Source organism: Terrapene carolina, unplaced genomic scaffold (assembly GCF_002925995.2).
Source record: "Terrapene carolina triunguis isolate 2854851 unplaced genomic scaffold, T_m_triunguis-2.0 Scaffold33911, whole genome shotgun sequence".
NCBI lineage: Eukaryota > Metazoa > Chordata > Testudines > Emydidae > Terrapene > Terrapene triunguis.
In genome coordinates this window covers 9,001,803-9,023,881 of record NW_020698262.1, presented here as the reverse complement: position 1 = coordinate 9,023,881, position 22,079 = coordinate 9,001,803, and the positions used below count along the sequence as shown (strand labels likewise).

The 22,079-nt window shown below is 42.5% G+C and overlaps 1 protein-coding gene across 1 annotated transcript in view; it reads right to left on the bottom strand.

Moving 5' to 3' along the window:
* Window positions 1-2,000: 2,000 nt before the first annotated feature.
* The window catches only part of LOC112108582 (cysteine-rich secretory protein LCCL domain-containing 2), a 36,099-nt gene continuing 16,020 nt past the window's right edge, over window positions 2,001-22,079 (bottom strand). The window contains exons 5-15 of the mRNA XM_024202777.2: window positions 21,636-21,751; window positions 20,903-21,003; window positions 18,922-19,080; window positions 17,833-17,893; window positions 17,151-17,217; window positions 15,891-16,021; window positions 15,439-15,482; window positions 14,262-14,334; window positions 13,313-13,388; window positions 4,608-4,741; window positions 2,001-2,055 (exon numbers count right to left, since the gene is read on the bottom strand). Of these exons, the coding sequence (XP_024058545.1) occupies window positions 2,001-2,055; window positions 4,608-4,741; window positions 13,313-13,388; window positions 14,262-14,334; window positions 15,439-15,482; window positions 15,891-16,021; window positions 17,151-17,217; window positions 17,833-17,893; window positions 18,922-19,080; window positions 20,903-21,003; window positions 21,636-21,751 (1,017 nt within the window). The remainder of the gene's footprint in view (window positions 2,056-4,607; window positions 4,742-13,312; window positions 13,389-14,261; window positions 14,335-15,438; window positions 15,483-15,890; window positions 16,022-17,150; window positions 17,218-17,832; window positions 17,894-18,921; window positions 19,081-20,902; window positions 21,004-21,635; window positions 21,752-22,079) is intronic.

Below are 22,079 nucleotides of genomic sequence, written 5' to 3'. Positions count from 1 at the left end.
CACTTCCGAACAGGTACTTTTTAAAGACACATTCCAGCTATTTGTCACATAAATTTACCTTGAAAATGTAACTGGTTTTCCTTACTATAAAGCAAACACAACATACCTTAATAGACCACATTAAATAAATAAAGAATAGGTGTTTACCAGAGCCATTCCAAAATAGGTTTGCTGTGTGTAACTTCTCGAAAATGTGCAAACCTGCTCAGTTATGAAAGGTCTCTTTTTAAACTCAGATTTCACAAGGAAGGAAACCTCAGTTATGAAACAAAGGGACTGACAAATGTAATTTCCTTGCTGATTTCATGGAGTTTAAAAATTAAATTAAATAAGTGCTTATCCATATAATGCTATTGGTCTACATTTTGGAATAGGTTTATAGCTGGTTTTCCTATCCCTCTAGTTTAATTTAAACATAGCCTGGACATCGGAAGGCTATGGAAAGCCATGAAACATCTGCCAGATAGAGTGGCTAAATAATTGTAACAGTAAGTGAAATATTTCTCATATGTTACATACTACAATCGAGTTACTGAGTGAAGGGATATCTTTTTACATCAACCAAAGAGTTAAAGGTTATGTTGCCTTCTCAGTGTTAATGTAAGTTACTGTATGTCTGACCATTAAGGGAAAAATAGATTTGTGCTTAGACCAATTCTAATAACCCTCTAAAAGTTGGGAACAAATTAGCTTCAGCCATAAATGACAAGATTGCTATATTGTCTTACAGGGCAGTTCATCCTAGGCTGATTTTATGGCTAGTTTTAATTCCCTCTAAACCATTCTATGTGATGTATTTAAACAGCTGGTCATAGCAGAATGACTCAAATTATTAAATATAAATTCATTAGAAGACATATAAGTTTTTAAAACCCAACACTTTGGATTCCAGATGCTCACAGACACAGCAATCATGTTGGAAGCTAAGATCACTACATGGTATCGATTGTATGCAAGCAAACAATCCAGCCCCATTCTGTATATTTAAAGCCTCAGAACTGTACAAAAAAACTTCATAAAGATAAAGTGAACACACTTTATATAGATGCACCCATTTCTAACAAAAATAAGATTAACTTTTTATCACTGCTTAACTACTACAGACAAAACCAGCACTGCTGTATAGAACAATAAATTGCATTTAACTGTAAATTAAAAAAAAAAGGTGTGTAGCATAATACAGAGATGTGCCAGGATAGGAGCTCTAATTCCACAACTTCTCATAGGTAACCCAAATTCCTAACAATCTGCTAATGTTTGGCCAGCAAACACCAACACCGCATTTGTGGTTGGCTGGGGTCCTTGTTTCCCAGGGGCGGGGATCTTCACCACCTTTTCTTACTTTCACCGCATTTTTCAGACAACCTCATCTCCAGGAGTCCTTCAGGCAGCCACGGGACCTCTGATCACATGTTACATCATGACACCACTTGCCCTAATGCAATATGCCGCAGACCTGACTCAACGTTTCCTATACACATGCGAGCTGATTAGGAAAACACTAAGGTTTTGCTCTTAAACAGAACAGCCAACCCCGCCATACAAACAGTTCCAAAGAAGTCGTATGCCCCACCCCACAAAAGGAGCAGCTTTAAAACTATTTTTTAAAGGGCCCACCATCCGCACTACATATTCCACCTTGCCAACATGTGTTGGTACTTCCATTGGGGTAGGTACTTCAAGACCTATAACACTATCTGTGGACCAGCCGGGGGTTCCGATATTTGTTGTAAATTAATCCACACTCGAGCTGTTCAGCACACCTCTTTTGGAATTTGAAGTTACAACAGTCTGAATGCCCTAGAATTTGTAAAAAAAAATTAAAAAAAAAAATGCTGAACTGGTGCAGATGTGACATGGACAGTTGAGTCAGAACCTTTCTTCCCTGAAAGAAATTGGCAAGGAGAATGTGTTCAGAGCAGATGCCATCAAATGAATGTTGCTGTCCCTCAAGATCGGTGGATTGTTCTCCAGAAGAAACTTGCACCTTCCCGGGGAATTTACTGCTTCACGGAAAAAATTCGGAAAGCCATCCCTTCGCTGGGACTCTTCAAGCTGAAAAAGAACGATGATTATGAACCTTAGGGAGATGCATCAGCTCCCCACATAGTCACGTCAGTAAGGAAATCAGTGGTTTCAATTATTCATTTGATTTGAATGCATGTTTATTTGCACATCTGCATTCTGAATGTCTGAAGCACTTGAGCTTCCATTACTCCCAGTTCAGGAGTTTCCATTACTACACTGAGCCCTGATGCTTGTTTTTTTCATGGAAAGGCACTAATTCATAGCTGGGGAAACTTAAGAGTGCACTGAAAAGCTGTTACCTACACGACCACCTCCCACATGATTCAATACGGGAGACCGGTGAGCCGTCACCACGACAAGGGAGTCAGTGCAAGTGACGAGGAGGCCATGAGTACCACACCAAAAGCAAAAGCATAAAGGTTGAGGGGCATCCATAAGCACGGACTCCATGGGTGCTCAAGGGCTCAAGCACCCATGGGAAAAAATATAGGGGGCGCTCAGCACCCACAAGCCACAGCTGTTTGGCGTCAGCGCCACTCAGCTGTTCGTCAGGGCCGCCGATCAGCTGTTTGGTGGGTGGCAGGAGTTGCTCGGCGGAGAGCAGTAAGCAGCAGGAAGGGGGCCTCAGGGGATGGGGTGGAGTGGGGGCGGGGCGAGAGCAGGGCGGAACGGGGCAGGAAGAGACAGAGCCAGGTGGGGCCTTGGGGGAAGGGGCGGAGCCTCGGGGCGGGAGCGGAGGTGGAGCACCCACTGGGAAAAATTAAAGCAGCTGGGTCTCTGGAGACAGTCTTAGCTCTAGAGGCCTCTCTTTTCACTAATTCCTGATGTAAACTGTCTTGGGAAATATTTCTCAGTCCAGCACCCCTAGGAGGGTGGGGGGAGCGAGGGAGAGAAAGAAAAATCTGGCACTGTGCTTCCTCCTAATCATTCCTGCTAACAGGACTGAGCAACAGACACTTCTCCTGCTGGACTGGTGGAATTAACCCAATAACTTCTTCCTTGTATGTTAATTACACTGTGTGTTCCAAGGAACTGTTAGGAAGAACATAACAGTGGCAGTTTCCAGTCCACTGCCAATTCCAATTTTTTAAAAAAGAGGGTTTGTTCCTGGTAAATGCACTTTGCATCCCACACATACTAGAGATGGCAACCCTACAGATTTCCCATCAGTACAGTTCCCAAACGCTATCTGCTAACCAGAGGCAGCTTAGCTGAGTCTCATTCTCCCCTCTCCTTGAGCCAAACTGTGACCGTTTTCACACTCTGAATTTAAGTGAGATTATTAAATCTGTTGGGTTGCATTTTCAGAGTGCTTCACGTACAAAATGTGTGCCTAAATTCAAGTGTGTTTCACATACAACTGCACCAATTGTACATTCAACAGACCAGTCAGGCACATAATTGGGCATTAAAGCAGTCGCTTGCTCCATCAGAGTAGGAGGGTGGACAATGGAGGTCTGCAAAACAGCAAGATCTGAAAATCTCCGCCTTTTTGAATTGAGTTCTTCTTTTGTGTGTTAAGGATTTAATGTATTCACCATTGACAAGTGGCTGAGCAAACATCTTGAGGGGGCATGTTCATGTACAAATTGAAACAAACAAAACGTTTGCACGGCGTAACTGCAAAAAATGTGATGCAGAATGATAACTGTATCCAAACTGACCCCTGAATAGCTCACCGGCCTTGTTTTAAGAAGATGCCAGCTTTATTCCATGCATCTCCTCAACTACTCTGTAGTAGATTTGAAGGCATGAAAGTCTATAGCATGTGCATGCATGCTCTCTCTCTCTTTACACACACACACACACACACACACACACACACATTAGACAGACAGACAGGTTGGACCATCCCCCACCCCCCAAAAAAGAATCAGGAATTGTCACATGAAGGTACAACGCACTATTTAGAAGCACTGTTTTATCCTCTCAAGAGAGTGTGCTGGCACGTTGATTGATTTAGAATGCTTTCCACAAGAACAGAGAAATTACTTCTAGTCAACAAATTCAGGCCACTGTCGGAAGAGAAAATATTGGGCTAAAGGACCCATGGGTCTGACCCAGCATGGCCATTCTCATGTTCTTATGCTATTAAATATATTAGACTTCCCAGAACTCAGTAGTGGAATTCCCAAGTGAAAGCCACAAAGCTGATTGTACGATGAAAGATGCAGACCACGTGTTTATCTTTTTAGTGGTGTTAATTTGCCAGAATGTTTTAGGATAAAACTCATGTGAAACTGCTCCCCCAACATTAATTAATAATGACTTTGCTAAAAACCAGACTAAATTTTAAAGTGCTGTATACCCAGTGAAATTTATTAACAGTGTATTCATATTTTGACTAGTTTAAACTCATTAGTAAATGAAGGAGAAGCTTAATAGTATTACATCCTTAATATACAGAGTCCAAGAGTAATGCATTCAGCTGCAAAAGGCAAAGAAGGGATGACACACATTGTTTTGTTCTTTTGCTTCTCTGAGTTTACAGCAACATGTTAGAGTCACTTACCTTGTATATTCAATTCCTATCATCTACATTTTCACAAATTGAGCACAAAAAAGAAAAGTGACCCTACCTCTCGGACTGGACGCCATTCTTCAAAGAGCCAACATAGTTTTTCTTCTTGTTCACAGGCATTACATCCACATAACCGCCAGTCTCGTCTTTAATGACTCCAGCGTGCACAGCTGTTTTGCAGATACTGGAACTCTGAAAGATCATAAAGTAAAATGGATTTAGCTGGGGCTCCAAGACCTTTTTCTGATGACTAGGAAAATGAGGAAGAACGAAGAGAGACTTATGTGAACGAGAGACGTATGGGAAAGTTGTTTGTCTTCCAGCCTGAGCAGTGAGAAAGGACTCTACAGATCACAGAATCATAGAGCTAGAAGGGACCTTGAGAAGTCATCTAGGCCAGCCTCCTGTACTGAGGCAGGACCAAATAAACCTAGACGAGCTCTTGCAGATGTCGCATGGTCCCTGCTACTAATTGCAAATGGTGAGAATTCAGCATAGCTGGCACAGGGAGGTGTAATGACCGCCCTATGGAGGATAAGCAGTATTACCACTACTTCTCTCCATGCACCTCTGTCAACAGGCTGGTCAAACAGCCCATTGGTCGCAACAGAAACTCTGCTAAGGGGAGAATGACTGAATCAATGGATTTACTAGCCAGCCAGGCCCTGTCTACATTCGTCAGTGCACCTTCTTTTGGTGCTGCAATGGCACTTTTTGCTCTCCTCAACCCTGCCTTTGTTCACATGAGAGAGTGTGGCCACGTTGCATTGTCAACAAGGTAGCAGAGGTTCTGGAATTGTTTGCTAGTGTGAAACAGCAGAGATCCTTGGTGAATTTGGCCTAAAGAAATAAATGATCATTTAACTTGAGACATGTTAGGTCCCATCTTCCCAAAAACTAAGATGAGCTTCTTTCATCATGATCTGGTTTTCAGAGGTGCTGAGAACCCACAGCTCCTACTGACTACACCAAGTGTAGCAGGCAATCATGAAAATGAGGCCTGCAATCTCTGTATTGCATGCTGCTTCTGTTTTTTATTTTATTTTGTTTTGATTGCTGCAGGAACAGAACCTACCAGCAACTGATGACTAAGCTACAAAAACATCCAGGAAATAGAGTGATAGCAGAGAACTCTAAGGCTCAATATGAACTTGAACGTGAACCTTCTAAAAGTTATACACTGCTAGTTAGAACAACAAAAAACAACTCTAGTAACGAGGATTGGAACAGGTGAAAATCCAAAATCCACAAACTTCTTGATCTTTAAAAAATCAAACTTCCACTGTAGAACCTGCAAAGCAATATTCCGGCGGCATCTGTGTACTATAGATCATGCTCGCTCACTCTCCAAGGCCTTAAAAGGCAGGTTTCCCCCCATTCCCTATATATTTATCACTTTGGATTGCCTATCTCTTGGCAGCTTTTGCAGTTTTAATTGCCAGTTTGGTTTTGCTTCTATATATGGGCAAGACAGCACAGGAACACTTTGTTTGGAAGATATGCTTTGAATTTGCTCTAGTATGCAATGGGAAATCTGTAAATCTAAAATTGGCTCATTAAATTAAACTGTCCTGAATGCACTGTCCAAGGCTATTTGTAACACTCTCCACTGGGACAAATCCTTAATGGTGTTCTTTCCAAGGCATTCCTTTCTTCCAGAACTTGCTGTTCTTCTGCCTGCTCATTCTTTGGCCATTCTGTTTTTTACATACCCCTTCCCCTATCAGCCTATTGGGTTCCTATCTTCTATCTTGCCAATGAGTCTTTATCTTCATGAGTTGTTGGAAAAGTGCTCTGAAGATGGGAAGCACTAGGAGGATGGAGGAGTTTTCTCCCAAAAGGTAGGGCACTGGCGCCTCAGGGATCGCACAGCAAAAGATACCACGTGGCAGGCTCTCTGCTTCTGCCTCAGCCCCATTTTCTTGGGATGGATCCTAGTATCTCTGGAATGCTTCCCTCCCTGCAGAACTGGGATCTCCGGGGGGGCCCTGTCCGGCACCAGCTGCATCAAACTATTAGCAATGAAATAGGCCTATGAACTAAGGCCTAGCCTACACTAAAAATGAGGTTGACCCAACTAGGTCACTCAGGGGTGTGAAAAATCCACACCTCTGAGCAACTTCGTTAAGCTGACCTGACCCACACTGTAGACAGCGCTAGGGCAATAGAAGACTAGCTACTGCCTCTCGAGGAGGTGGATTACCTATGCCAACAGGAGAACCCGTCCCATTGGCATAGGCAGTGTCTACACTGAAGTTGTGCCACTGTAGCAACCCAAGTGTAGACAAGCTGTAAGTCACCCATCAAGTCCCCATTTAGTGTGACTAGCCTGAAAACAAAGATGTGTTCTCCTCGGGGGTTCAGCAACACTCTGTGGTTTCCACTGGTGATAAAAATCGGCCTCGTTATGCAGGCTTCCTTCTTCAGGAAATCTCTCCCCAGCTAATTGCCTCACAAATGAGACTGCTGGAGACTAAACTACCTTTATCTCACAACAGCAGAGAGACAGTCTCTCTCTCTCATCTCCTCAGGGTTCCTGAACATGAATGGGACACACATTTCCCTTTCAAGCGCAAGTCTCACCGTGAACCAAGCAAGAAGGTTGCCCGATTCGTTATGTATACATTTCCCAATGCTCCTGCGTTTCGTAAAAGCTTAAAAGCTCTCACATAGCTTTGATAAAGATCCCTGCCTGACACAGCCCACAGCCTCAGAGACATTCCTTTCAGCATTAGCAACAGTGGAATTTGTCTTCACTGAATAAACAAAGGTGCAGACGAGAACAGTCCAACCTTTTATTTTAACCACTACAAAGAACCAGGCCAACATTTTCAAACCTGGGCACTTACATTTAAGATCCTACAGCCACATTTAGGTGCCTAAAATAAAAGCAACCTGATTTCCAGCAGCACCACGCACCTGTAGCTCTCATTAACTTCAGTGAGAAATGGCCGCCTGCAAAACCAGCAGTCAAATGGCAGATATTTCTAAGGTAAAAACAAATAGGGGGAGGGAAAATCCCTGTGGGGCCCCTTTGTCTACCATAAAGAAACAAATCCCTCTTTAAAACAATCCTTTGCAGGTTCACCTTGCAACTTGTGTATAGCATGTCCATCACCACAGAATATAGGCCAGCAATCTTTCCATTCTCCTCCCGCACAGCTAGTATTAACATTAGTCTCCTCTCTCTGTCCCTCCATACAGTCTGGCCAATCATTAGTGCAAGAGCCTTCTCCCTTGCACGTCCTGCTGCCTGGCACAGTCTACTTCCCTCTGCCTCATTTCAGAGCTCAGCTGAAACACCTCCCTTCTGTGGTGTATTGAAACCTGTGTTAAAATTATAAGCTATCACTTTAAGTTGTAAGGGGGTTCCTGGTTCTGCTTCCAGGCTAAGGGGCTGTGTAGGGAAGCCTGAAATGTGGCTCTTTCAGCAGTCAGTCTGATAAAGAGCCAGTCTGGAGCAAAGGTGGGTTGAGTTGTGCCTCTCTGCCTTAGAGGGCAGCCTGCTTTCTCTCTCTGTGTGTGTTTCTGGTTGTTGCTGTGTTAGGTTTCTGGATTCTAAGAAATAAAGTAGTGTTATCTTGCAACCCTCCAGGAACAGTATAAATGAACGGGGAGGGGGGTTCCTAACTCTCTGCGTGTATGCCATGAATATAACACCTTCCTCTTTGGCTGTGCCAGTTCATTTCCTTCTTCCGCCAATATTATTTATCTCTGCATTTCTACTGCTTAACTCAACAAGGCCTTTCGGGATACAGTTTGTACGAAAGCCAGCCCCATTCAAAAAGGAAGCACCGATGGAAACTGGAACAAATTGGAATGGGAAATAAGTGATGTTATTGCTGATAAAGAATGAAAAATCATCAATATTTTTGTTTGGGACACTAAGACTAAACCAGTCAGAGAGTTTAAGGTCAGAAGGAACCACCAGATCATCTAGTCTGATCTCCTGTATATCACAGACCATCAGCTCCACTCAGCACCCACACACTAAACCCAACAACCAAAATTAGATCCCGGTATAACAGCCCGCAGGTGCCCCTCACAGCAAAGTCATTTTGTGGGGAGGGGTGGAAGGCTAAGTTAGCTTCGATAGAAAATGAGGCCATGTTTCTGTCTCAGCCCATAATGATCCCTGTCCCAAACTTTTAACAGTAAACTTGGCTACCCAATCCGGTTTTAATCCAAACAGTTATTTGGCTTCTCTCTCAGACGTGGAAAGAATCAATGACGTCCATTTATTCTATTTCACTGGACAGTGATGTGTGCATTTCTTGTGATCTTTCCAAGATGAGAATTTGATCATTGCTTATCTCAGCTTCAGTGTCCAAGATGCCCAGCCATCTGTCCCCCAAAACAGCAAGACTGTTAGACACAGCAGAAACAGATGGATTTTTTGAAGCAATATAAAATGGAGTTTGTTGGCCACCTGGTTCCTGCTGAAAGGGTATTGACAGTTGCTCCGCCATGTCCCCTATATACCACTTGACTTTGCAAACCTAGTGTAAAGAAGCTCTGACTTTTCTTAACCCTTCTATTTCTTGGAAACTGGACTATTTTGGAGATGGGCCTGAGCTGTGAAGTTTGGAGCCATATCTAAACTTTTCCCTACAGCATGTGCTCTAATGCTCTGTCCACTTCAGTTTTAAATGTCCAAAATACTAAGGTTTCCATTTTATCTCTGGAGAAATTATTCCATCGTCCTGCTGAATCACCATGAAGGATTTCACCCTGGTTTTGTAATTAACACAATGCTGGCTATTTGCACATAATCCACCAGAGATGGTCAGAAGATAGTGCCATTGCTTTGCAAAATATGCCAGCCTTTACACTTGTCTTGCATTTCTGGGAGGCCCTCACTGGAAATTTTTTCGACGTCTGTAACGGGAGCCAGGATTGGTCCATCCAGGCTGCCTATTGCCCATAAAAGACAGGAGTGTGAGAGCTCGGTTACACCTCTGCTGAGCTAAATCTCTCATATTGGAAAGACCCAAATCAACTTGCAAGTCTAACAAAATGCATCATTAAAGTTAATGATGGTGCCCTTACAAATGCACCTGTTCCGGCTTTTGGTGCTTCATCCATTTAATGCACATGGCCATGTATTAAGGTGCATCAATGTGTGGGCCTAACAAATCATTTTATGCTTGAAGCCAGGGAGGGGAGAGTTGTGCATGTGCTTCCATTTGTCTGTTTTTAACCACAGTCAGTGTCCTGCTTTCCTCAAGGTCATGGAACATCTTTTTCTACATTGGAAATAACTTTTAGCAGAGCTGCAGAACATCTGGATTTGATGACCTGCATTTGGCTCCTCCTCCTTCTACTTACTGTTTGCTTCCACAATTTATCATGCACGTTTTAAGGATCTAGCAATTACACTTCAGCAACGCATTAGAGGTCATTGGTCATGAGTACCTTGGCTTCTTTGCCTCTTTGGTTGGTTTCCAAAACTACATTGACCTCACTTCCTATAAACATACCTTTCCCAAGCCCTTGACATCACGCAACCTAAAATAGCATCCTTATTTCTATGAGAAGAAAACAGAATCTTCTTTAAAGCTGTTAAAATCCCATGATGGAGAGGTTAGTTGCTCCTGGGGCTATGGACTAACCCAAGTAGAACCAAGTACAGCCAAAATCCTCTCTTCCTGCTGTCGGAGCTTTGTTCTCTGTGGTAAAACAAACTTTCAGATGCATCCTGGGATCATGTAAACATTGAAGCTCTCCAAGGCGGACCAGAAGGTTACAAGCTCATTGACTTGGATTCTGCTACCTACGTAGTAGTGATTTTATGATGCTAATGCCCATAGGTTATTTCCCCATTAACTCCTCTGCTGCCAAACCATTCTGCAGGTCAGGGTTTTGGATGTGCTGCTACCATGGCAGAGAGTGCAAGAGTACAAACTCAGTGGGGGAAAATACTTTGTTTTCTTTAGTTAAGCTATTAAAAAGGACAGAGTCTGTGACATATATACACAAGTCCCATGAAGGTGCAATTTTATGGATGGGACTCCACAGGGCATATGAGAAGACTAGCACTTGTCTAGTTTTGTTTGTTATCTGTTTTAATTTTTCTTCTGATTTGTGGCTTATGCTACTTCATTGCATGCCTTCTTGCAGAGCATTCCACACATGCAGTACCCTTTGTGGGAAAAGCTTTGGACTAAATTCTCATTGCACTGAACGTTTGCTTATTTTGTCAGCCTTCCAGTCCTCGGATTTACCGTTCATGCAAAGAACTTTTCTATTTGTACCCCTCACTGTGCTTACAATCGTCTGCCACAGCTTCCTCAAGCCCCTTCTTCTCTACCAAGTCTAGTCCTGTCTTTTCCTACCATTCTGCTAACGCTCCTAAACCCTTCAACACATGCCTTGTTAGACCCTTGTCATCTCTGACGCCCTGGCCATACTAGTCTAACGGAGATCCAACAAATCCTTGACAGAGCAGTAAAGTATTTTTTCCCCAAATCACATTCCATGCCTCAGTTTATATAATCCCAAACCCAGAGATTCACAAGAAGTGGGGGCTTGTGAACCAGGACACTAGTGCCTCTGAGTCAGTGTAAATCATAAAATTATGCGGGATCGAGATGGTGGTAATTAATTAGTGCCTCAGGGACATCTTAGCAGCCATGGAGTTCTTTCAGATCAGATGCAAAATTGAGGTCTTGAGTGCTTGTGACCTTCAAAGATCTCATGACATTCTTCACCACTCCTCCTGCTGCAGATCTAGTGTGGATAGCCACATTCTTCTAGGGTGACCAGACAGCAAGTGTGAAAAATCGGGACAAGGGGAGGAGGGTAATAGGAGCCTATATAAGAAAAAGACCCAAAAATCAGGACTGTCCCTATAAAAATCGGGACAGCTGGTCACCCTACATTCGTCCCACTAAAACTTTCCCGGCTGTTTCTACTGGATAGCATTCTTCTCTACTTCCTGCCCTTATGCAGTATTCTTCTCTACTTCCTGTGCTTATCCAATACACACAAAGAGCACATTGCTCTGGTTCCCAGCAGGGGTGGCTGTTTTTCAAAGATATCTGAAATCTTTCCTGCATATATATATTGGAAAAGGTGTTCTAGAAATGTAATATTTTATTGTCACAATTACATGCCATTTTTTGGCTTATTCTATTTCTAAACAGGCAATGGAATCATCGCCCTAATAGATGAATAGAGTAAACAGAAAACTGGCATGGGATTATGAGACTTTATTCATATAGTTTTATAAAAATATAAAGAACTGAAATAGTTGCGTGATGTTTTTCTGATCAGTTAATTACCTGATCATTTGCCCAATGAAATTGTTATTCTTGGGACCCTGCAAAGACAATCTTATTTAACCATGTGCCAGTTCTGAGGCCAAACCACAACTGGCACCAATTTCAAATTCCTCTGTGTTTTTCCTAATGCTGCCTGTGACTACAAAGGTAAAAAGGAAAAAACTCCAACAACAAAACAACAGGCAATTCTCCACCAAGGCCCGCAAACTCCAGAACAAATCTCTAATGCTCATGTTCTTTCTTTATTGATCTGGATATATATAATAAACAAAAATGGAACCTAGACCCCCCCTCCCTCCCAAATTGAAAACGCTCTTTCTAGGTGGAAGTTTAGGAAGGGTTGATACAACCAAATATTGAATGGTTACAGCAATACCAAACATATCATTTCGTATACTCCGCTGATCCTGCTAGGAATATTTTCCAAAAATGTGCTAACCACCAGAAAAGTACTTAAGTCAAAAAAATGACTCTACACTGACTCTCACCAAACCACCAACAAAGAAGTGGAGCCCATTTTATCGTGTCTCAGGAGTTTGAAAAGATGTTTGCACCTGTCCCATGTGGACACTGAGCCATAAGAGCAGTGAGAAGTTATACTAAGCCTGCATTGTCAGTGGATTTTAGACACATGCTATCTCTAAGTGGTGACCAAAACAAATGTTCCTTTGCATTTGCATCTGTCCATTAGGTTATTTTATGCCATTTAACCGCTGTCCATTCACATCAACTCTACAGCTGTTCACAGAACTACAAAACAAAAAAACCACCCACCCACATTCTTCATTTCCACAACAACTGCTCACAAATCATATTCTACTTGCAGAAAAGAAAGGGGGGGGAAATCTATTTTTGCAAGCTAGGTCGAGTAATAACATAACATATGTAATAAAGCTATTGGCTTTTCATCTGTATATAATATATGGAGATATACCTATCTCATAGAACTGGAAGGGACCCTAAAAGGTCATTGAGTCCAGCCCCCTACCTTCACTAGCAGGACCAAGTTTTGCCCCAGATCCCTAAGTGGCCCCCTCGAGGATTGAGCTCACAACCCTGGAATTAGCAGGCCAATGCTCAAACCACTGAGCTATGCCTCCCCACAAGAAACTTTACAATGCTGGACAAGCATCAACCCCATTTTACAGACAAAAACCCAGAGAGGTTAAGTGACTTTCCCAAGGCTGCAGAGCAAATCAGTGCCAGAAATGGGAGTGCAACCCAAGTCTCCTGATGCCCTATCCATAATGCTAACTCTGAAGTACAACATTCGATACATTTAATGAAGGTGTCCAACGAATGCAAGGGACATTTCTATCCCATGTGCTGGCAGAGTATTTCCTTATTGTTTATAGGGACTATATGTAATTCTGACCTTCCTAATTCATGGAATATGAATCTCTTAAATGACCCTGGGATCCAGTCATTTCAATACTGTCACCTTGTTATTTGGAGAGATATAGGAAAGTGGAATACTCACATCTGCATAAACCTTGGAGCCAAAGACTGGTGCCCAGTACGCTGGCTCGGCTTTACAGTGAGCTGGACAATAAGCCCTGAAAAACATTTTATTCATATTTATTCGCTACATCAAGGAGTAAGAGAAAAACAAGTTGCATTCTTGAGCTCTTGGAAGGAAGCCTTCAAAGGTCAGCATCTGGTTTGCAGGTGGCAGCAGCTGACTGACTCTTTTTCCCCTTCTTTCAGCTGAAACTCAATAGTGACTACACAGCTGCAAAGGAGACTCTTTTAGGCCAGTGAGACAGGAGGTAATGAAGGCCATTGGGCCAAATTCTCCAAGCGTAGCTTCCGTCCTTGTGCCCGGCCCCACACATACAATCATTTGCAGGTGGAGTTTTTTGCCCATCATCATTCATGCATTCACCTGATGGAATTTCCATGAGCAGAGCTCGTTCGCATGCTAGGCTCAACAGGAAGAAGGTTTTGTGGGTATAAATTTTATCATTTGGGCATAAAAGGGATAGTGTCCCAAAACTGCACGTGCACGTGAATGAACAAAGTGTGAAAAGTTGCATATGCACATATTGAAGCCAATTTGAGGGGGTCTTCTGTTCGGACCCTCTTATATTGCTGAAGCATGTAAAAAACTCAGTAATAAACCCACAAAAATACGGATTTAAAATCCTGGCACTTGTTTTGTAAGCCAGTGTTGAGGGTATGCTCAGATCACAAACATGTTTGTGAAAACAGGCGATTTTATTCATATAGTATATTGTTTTGGATGTGAAAAAAGCTCCCTCTTTTAACCTTTATCCCAGTTAATCTGACATAATCTATAACTTTAGTTTATAATCTTCAAATCGGATTCATTCAGTATCTCCATCCAGTCCTTCAGCTCCTCTTTCCCTTACCCCGGTACAGGTCTAGGTTCAAAGGAAATAGCATCTTACTTGAGATATACAGCTTACCTTGGACAATGAGTTGCTGGCTTTTTGAACGGACACAGTTCAGCTACAGTGGTGTAACAATCCAGCGTCTGCACTGTGGAAATCAATACAGAGAGATGAATTACAAAGCCAAATAGCTGGTGCTCCTGAAGTAAACAGAAGCATTAGTCACGCATCACATCTGACAGGATGCATGTCCAGCTGATGCAGCCAGAAGAATAACTTCAATGGCTTCATTAGAAACAGCTTGCACTGAAGAGATATTTTTATTAGGATTTATGCTGGAGATCTACTAAATTGCTGGAAAATCCTTTTCCAAGGACCATGGCTTTTTAAAGAAAATAATATCTGAGTGATGTGATTTTGTTACAGATTTTTTTTGAATACGGCAGGGTTTCCCTGGCAGGTTTTGGGTCAAATTCGGAGTCTAAATGACTTGACAGTGTTGCTTTTAACTTTCCACTTGCCAATGCCAGAGAGACTTCACCCTAAAGCAGCTCAAGGTAACACAAGCCTTTTTTAAGCCCTGTTCCGGTCGTCCCACCTTCTTTGGCAAAAGTGGGCATTTGTCCGGTTTGCTCTTGCCAATTTGATCAGTTGGTGAAAGCAAACCGGACAAGTGCCCACTTTTGTCACAAAGTGGGGTGTGGAGGAACGTGGGGGAAAGGGAGGCGAGCGGTGATGCCAGCCCTGCGCGGGGGGGAGGAGGGGGGCGGGAGGAGGAGGGCTGAGACGCGGGGGCAGGCAGGGCTTGGGTGAGTAGTGACACAAGCCCTCACCTTTGGTAAATATGGACACCCTATCTAGTATGTGCGTCGCTGCTCACCTGAGCCTTGCCTGAGGGAGGGCTCAGGTGGGGAGGAGGGTGAGCGGCTTGGGCCAGCCCCAGATGGGGGAGGGGGAGGAGGACTCGGGCAGCCCCATGCAGTGTCCCATTTTCCCTTTGGGAAATATGGTCACCCCAGGCTGAGGCATTATTCAAATGGGTTGTAAAATGTTTTGAAAAATGCCACTTTTGTTTTTCCTGACCTGCTCTAATCATAAATAGGAAGAGTCTCTTGGCTACAAGAAGTTTTGCCCATTTAAGATTAAAAAAAGAACATGGCTATGGAATGATGATGTCCATGTATAACAATAAACTCGAGCACCATTGATTTCGTCTCAACATTATAGTGACAAAAAGGGCATTTAAACCTACCTGTCACTTTGGAAACCACGAATGAATTTGAAGGTTTATATTTACTGAAAAGCAAAACAAGAAATGTGTATACATATTTCATTGACCTTTGAAAAAATAAATGCACCACAGTTACTTTAAGATCTACTCTCTATTGCTTGTAAAAATACAATATATGGGTTTATAATAATAATATAATATATGGAGATATACCTATCTCATAGAACTGGAAGGGACCCTGAAAGGTCATTGAGTCCAGCCCCCTGCCTTCACTAGCAGGACCAAGTACTGATTTTGCCCAGGATGCCTAAGTGGCCCCCTCAAGGATTGAACTCACAACGCTGGGTTTAGCAGGCCAATCCTCAAACCACTGAGCTCTCCCTCCCTCCCCCGTGGCAAATGTGGAACAATAATTTATTGTACAAGTCATGGTCCTCCATACACAGAGGTACATTTTCTGAGGGAAGAATTACCTTAAAGATTCAACGCCATTTCTTGTAGACTTGACAAAAAGGGTTGATCTCCCTTTCCTAGTGATGTCAACCAGACCTCCTTTATCATCTATGACGCCATAATGAATTGCAGCACGACATATACTGGATGCCTGGAAAGCACATAACAAATAGTACGGTAATACCAATGTTTCCTAAATAGTTCTAAGCCAAAAAGAAACATTTAATAAACAAATATGTAAAATAAATACTTAAAGACTGGAGTTTACACAGACTTACATTTACAGAACAAATGCTGCATTGGCTTAGCCTGCTGAATTTTACTATTATAACACATGGGCATGTATTTTTATTCTAAGCCTTACTTGATTTAAGGACAAACATGGATTTTTTAAAATAAAAAAATATAGTATTTAAATGTAAACTATAAGGAGAGCTGGTTGGAAAATGTCCCCCGCCTGAGGAAAATTTTGAGCTTTCAACAAAAACGTCAGATCTGAAATATTTCAGCTGAAACCCCCTTGGTGAGGGGAGGTGGTGCATCATGGCAGTTCTCTGGCCACGATACATCATGGGAGATGCAGTCTGGAGGGAAACCCAGCCCATAGAGAAGAATTGGGGCACTAAGCAACTGAACTACAACTCCCATGAGGCATCTGCAGCAGCATTTCAGCTTCAATATATTTGGGGCATTTTTTATTTTTGGGGGCGATAAAAAAAATCAAAATTTTCATCAGAAAACAGACACATTTTGTAAAAACAAAATTGTTTAATCAAACCCCTGGTTTTCCATCAAAAACAGTTTTGACAGGAAATTGTTGACCTGCCCTAATTATAAACTATTTTGACAAGTCAAGATTCAATGAGTCACCCTAAAAATAAAAACCCAGCATCCTGTGAACCATCCTGAGAAGCAATTCTAATATAAAGTTTCTCTTCCATCCCAATAGCTCACTGCTTTGAGGGATAGATCTTGAAAGATGCCATGCACTCCTGTGACGTACAGGCGGGCCCTCAACTTCGGTTGAACTTAGTGGGCATAGAGGACACTCAGAACCAAAATCAAGCTCTGAGTAGATACTCTTTTCAGCACTGATTTTATCACATAAATGGGAAAATGCAGATTACCTTTGTTATATAGACAGCACCAGTACTGTTTACAGCACCAGCATGGGAGGGCAGAAAATCTACGTTACATTAGAATTGCCAGCATTTTCCATTTCTATTATTACCATTAAAACCCCAGTAAATGTCATCTATCAGCCATAGCAAAGTACGTACAGTCTCATAATACAACGTTCCAAAGATTTTTGCCTTGCTGTTCACGCAGCCAGCTGGGCACAGATACCTAGTTAAAGATATATATATATATATTTATTTATAGTGCGTGTGAAATGTGAGTCAGACTTTTATTACATTTAATTTAATTTTAATGACATTAGTGTCATTGAACTACTCCATTTAAAACAAGCATTGCAAAACAGCCACGTTTTCTAATACCTTTCCCCTTAAGAATGAGATCAATATTTAGATTCTGTGGATTTGTTTTTTTCCAAGCGATAAACTTTACTGTACCCTCACTGAGACCTTAACCAGAGCTCTTGACCTCCTGGGTGGGGACAAGCTTTGAACTGATGGTCTAAGGTCGGCTGGGAATGTAACACAAGAGGAGTGCACAATGATTGTGCCAAGGTTTACTAAATGGGGCTGGCCACCTGGGAGCTGTGGGTTATCATAGCCGTTCACCATTTCGAGCATTAAGTAAATGGAGTCACCTTACTGCTAAACTTGGCCGAATCATTTGTATTAAGAAGAATGAAAGACTTTTTTCATAGGGATTTAGACAGCATTTGGATTCTAGTCACAGTCAATAGAACCCAGCCCACTCCATGTTTGCAAAAGCCAGCCAGGTTTAAGGTGGCCATTTCCATGACCACTGCAGCAGAAGTCGATAAAACGCTACCTGTTGCATGTTGATCCTTTGCATTTGTCCCTCATTTTGGTGTCGCACTTAATGACCTGTGCTAGAAAAAAAAAAGGGAGGGTGGGGGGAAGACATAAGAGACGAGAATGCAAGGAAAAAACTGCCCAGAGATAAGTGGTCAACTTGCATTATAGTGATAACTCAGGTACATGACATGGTCTCCAGGACTACTTCTGTGTGGGAAGATTGAATTCTTATCACAGAATAACTGGGCAGTAGTGAACTTCTAACTCAGAACAATAAGCCTGAAGCAGTTTTACATCCCTCACCTGGCCACTTTATTGCCACCTTTGGCCATTCCTTTTATCACAAAGGTGTCTTTGTAAATATTAACTTGGCAGAAACACTTGACGCCAGAAGACTTCAATTTACAGCCTAAAGACAGTGCTTAGCACTCCTATCATCCACTTAATTATAGGCTACCCACATTCCAGTTGATAGACTTGAGAAGGATATGCTCACTTCCCTCAGCTCACTTGCAGTAGATCACTCTTTCAATTACAATGATTAGAAAAACCTTTAAAGAGATACTATCAATTCCATAAATATTTCAGCAGGCCTTGCCAAGCAGAGCTGGCCCCCCTTCTCCCTCTGGACAAAATCCAGAAAGGATGTCAAGGTGGTGAATTCTGAGTTTAGAATAGTTCAAATGAGTAAAATAGTGAATCACGGACAATAAAATGCCTAGATATGAATATAATCTAGTGATCATGGCCAAGATTTTCTAAAGGTGCTTGGATACTATGACGACGAGTGTGATAGAAGAACCAGAACAGACCAACTAGTGATTTTGAGTGTCTCAATTCTTGGGCATCTAGCCCGAGATGCTGTAAAGGGGCCTACTTTTCAGGGTTGTCTGAACAATCAGGCCTCAAGCTCGACACACAAAATATTGCTTCCAAACAAGTTGGCCAAAAAAAAAATCCAATTATTTTAACTGGCCCTCAACACAGGTTTGCACTGGAGGCTTCTTGGCATCTCAGTCCGCATCCATACACGTGCGCACACACACTCCTACAAGGATATTTAAAAGCTTATAGGATGTGGAAGACAAAGAAGCTCTCTTACTCATGAAACTGTCCGCGGTTGTGGTGATTTTCTTGATCTTGGTTGATTTGGTGGGTTTGGTCACCCGTTCTTGAACCCACACACGTTTTTCCTCTGTAATTTGTGGGACCTCCACTTCGTTAGTCTCATCCCGTTCAGGCTTTTGTACGTAGTGGTCATCTTATTGGGTGGGGGGAGGTAAAACAGTATTCTGGCATTAATAGCAAAGTCAGACAAGCTGAAGGAGGACTGATATTTCATGGAAGATTCTGTTTGGTTTGACAAAGATCTATTTCTAAACGGCTGGAAACCCAACAAAATGCAAGTTAAATACAGAATGGGCCAGATTCCTAGGGTGGGTAAAGTACCAGGAAAAGAGGCCTGGGTTCATACCATTCATTTACTCAGCATCTAAAGCACTGCTTAAAGAACTAAGGTGTAACTGGTTGAAGTGATCTGTCACTATTAGTTAGAATGCTGATGAGTGTGTGTGAATGTCTTACTATTATTTATCATGCTATTTACCAGTACAGCTTTTACTCTGTAGAGGAAAAGGTCAGTCCTCTAAGATAGTCAGGCATATTAACTGGAGACTGTCAAGAAAGGATCCTAACCAGTTAAATGGTCAGGTGGCTAATGCCCTCCCTTTCTCATGTAGGTTATCCTCCTCAAAACTACCTTCCCCATCCTCATCATAGATTTATTCTGTCCACTCCGAAATGAAGGTCCTGGTAGTGTCATCATTGCTAGGTCAAATCAAGCTACACAGCATGCACTACTCATTTCTCCTTACTTTGCTGCAAAGTTAATGCTCTTGTGCCCTCTGAGGATAGGTCTACACTGCAGGTAGACGCCCGCGGCTGGCTTGTGTCAGCCGACTCGGGCTTGTGGGGCTTGGGCTCTGGAGCTGTTTCACTGCAGTGCCGACTTCTGAGCCCAGGCTCTAGGAGGTGGGATGGTCCCAAAGTTCGGGCTCCAGCCCGAGCCCGGAAGTCTACACCCCAATTAAACAGCCCCACAGCCTGAGCCCTGCAAGCCCAAGTCAGCTGGCATGGGCCAGCCGCGGGTTTTTAATTGCCATTTAGACATACCCTAAAGTCCGTAGTTAGGGAACAAAGCTCCAAAGTGGCACAAGCTAAATCCACTTCCCTTGACTTGTCCTCCTAGCTGAAACCTCACTTTGCTTACATCCCCAGCAATGAATAGAGGAATGATACGGACAAACTGATGACTGATCTCGTAGAGGAATTTCTCCCTCCAGCTGTACAGCCAGTGGTCTCATTCCATTCTCTCTTTTCTCTTCCATATGGAAATACATTGCATACCTGTTTGCTTCCTCATTGCTCAGGCTACTAAAAATCAAGCACCTAAATTGATTTGGGCCCAAAATCTTTGCTTTGAACAAGTCTCCAGGGAGTTTGTCTGCATCTATGAAAACAGGCTCACTCCTTCACAGAGGAAAAGGCTTCTGTAGGTAAAGAAAGAAGATACCATCGACACACAGCTCCAGTGCATCCTCTATTTTAAATATGAGCAATTTCACTGATGGTTTCAGAATTAATAATAGTTTTCATTTACTAAATAGAGCACCATGTATAGAGCAAGCCAAATGAGGATGGTATTGCTTATACCTACAACATACACAAGCCTAAATTCACTGGGCCAAACTGATCTCAGTTACACCAGGGTAACTCAGAGAAACTTCCTTGAACTGATGGAGTTACTCTGGCTTTACACCAGTGCATACAAGCAGAATTTGAGCTCTAGGTTTTGGGGAGTTACATGACATTCTCATATAGTACCTGCTTCACCTTATTCTGTATGTTTCAGAGTTAACCGTGGTGAATTAAAAGCATGCAAATCTGTAACTGCTTTTAATGAAAAGTTTCCAGAAACATTTCTTTTCCAATTTCTCCATACCACCCAGAAAGGACCTAGGTGAAATCATCTGCATTTCCCCATGATGCACGGAGCTGAGAGAAATAGCTTATTGATCACCTACCTTTGTAACAGAGGTTGTTCTGGCAGCTTCCTCCATAGCTCGGTGGGCATTCAGAGCAGGGCCTACCATTTTTATAAGGAGCTTCTCCAATCCAGTTCCCCCTGAAAAAAGCATGTGAGAAAGTTTTTTCTGTTAAATAGCCTCTATGCCACACACACAATTCCCTTACTTCACTGTGATGACTGTGTTCCCCCCAACCTTAGCGCTCAGCAGAACTCAATGGAGTCTGCAATCAGAATACCTTCATGTATATATTGACTTCTTTCTCCAGACCTTTCAGTGTTGTGTTGCCTTTCTATAGCTGTATTCTAAACTCTATGCTCTCTGGGACAGGGGCGTCTTTGATATTTGTGTCTTGTGCTGCACAGGGCAGATTTCTAGGGCCTACCAATTAAATATGAAACAATATTAACATTAATATCAATTTGTAACCCAGGCCAAACCTCTTACTAAAATCTTGCCACAGATGCATTCATTCAAAGGTTTTAAATGCAACTTCTACTTCTAGAAGAAGCCCAACCCAAGACTGGCTCAATCCTGAATGCTTGAGTTACGTAACTGTAAGCTCTCTGGGGCAGACACTGTCACTTGCTACATGTCCATATAGAACTTAGCACAACGGGGCCCCTGATTGAAATCTCTGCACCAGATTCTATATTTGTTAAGCAACTTGCCAGGATGCAGTTTTAAGAGTTGGTGGTGGTGGGGGGGAAACATATTGTATCTTCCTTACTTGGGAGAGTAGTTGCAGACCAGGTAGACGGCATTCTCCCAGGTTTCTCCCCAAACACTCATCTGTTTGCAGAGGTTTACAGCACAGCCAACCTTGTTTGTTGTGGCCCAAACGATCTGAAAGTGTAACACAGACATTTTAAAAAACAGAATGCCACAAAAGGCACATTCAATCAAGCTTCCTGAGTATATTTTCATAATGACTAGCATCTACATCTCCTCCTACCCCTGCAGACAGGCTGGGATACAACTTTCATAAGAAGTTACGCGGATGCCACTCTGTCTAATGCCTATTCAGTACAGGTTTCTTCCTTATTTGTATTTCCTCACCCTGCTAATGTTGAGGTGCCCTTCTCCTATAGGTTAGTATATTAATTATCTTAATTTATTATTATATACATCAATACATTGCCATGGCACTCTTGTGGTCAGACATCTGCGGAGG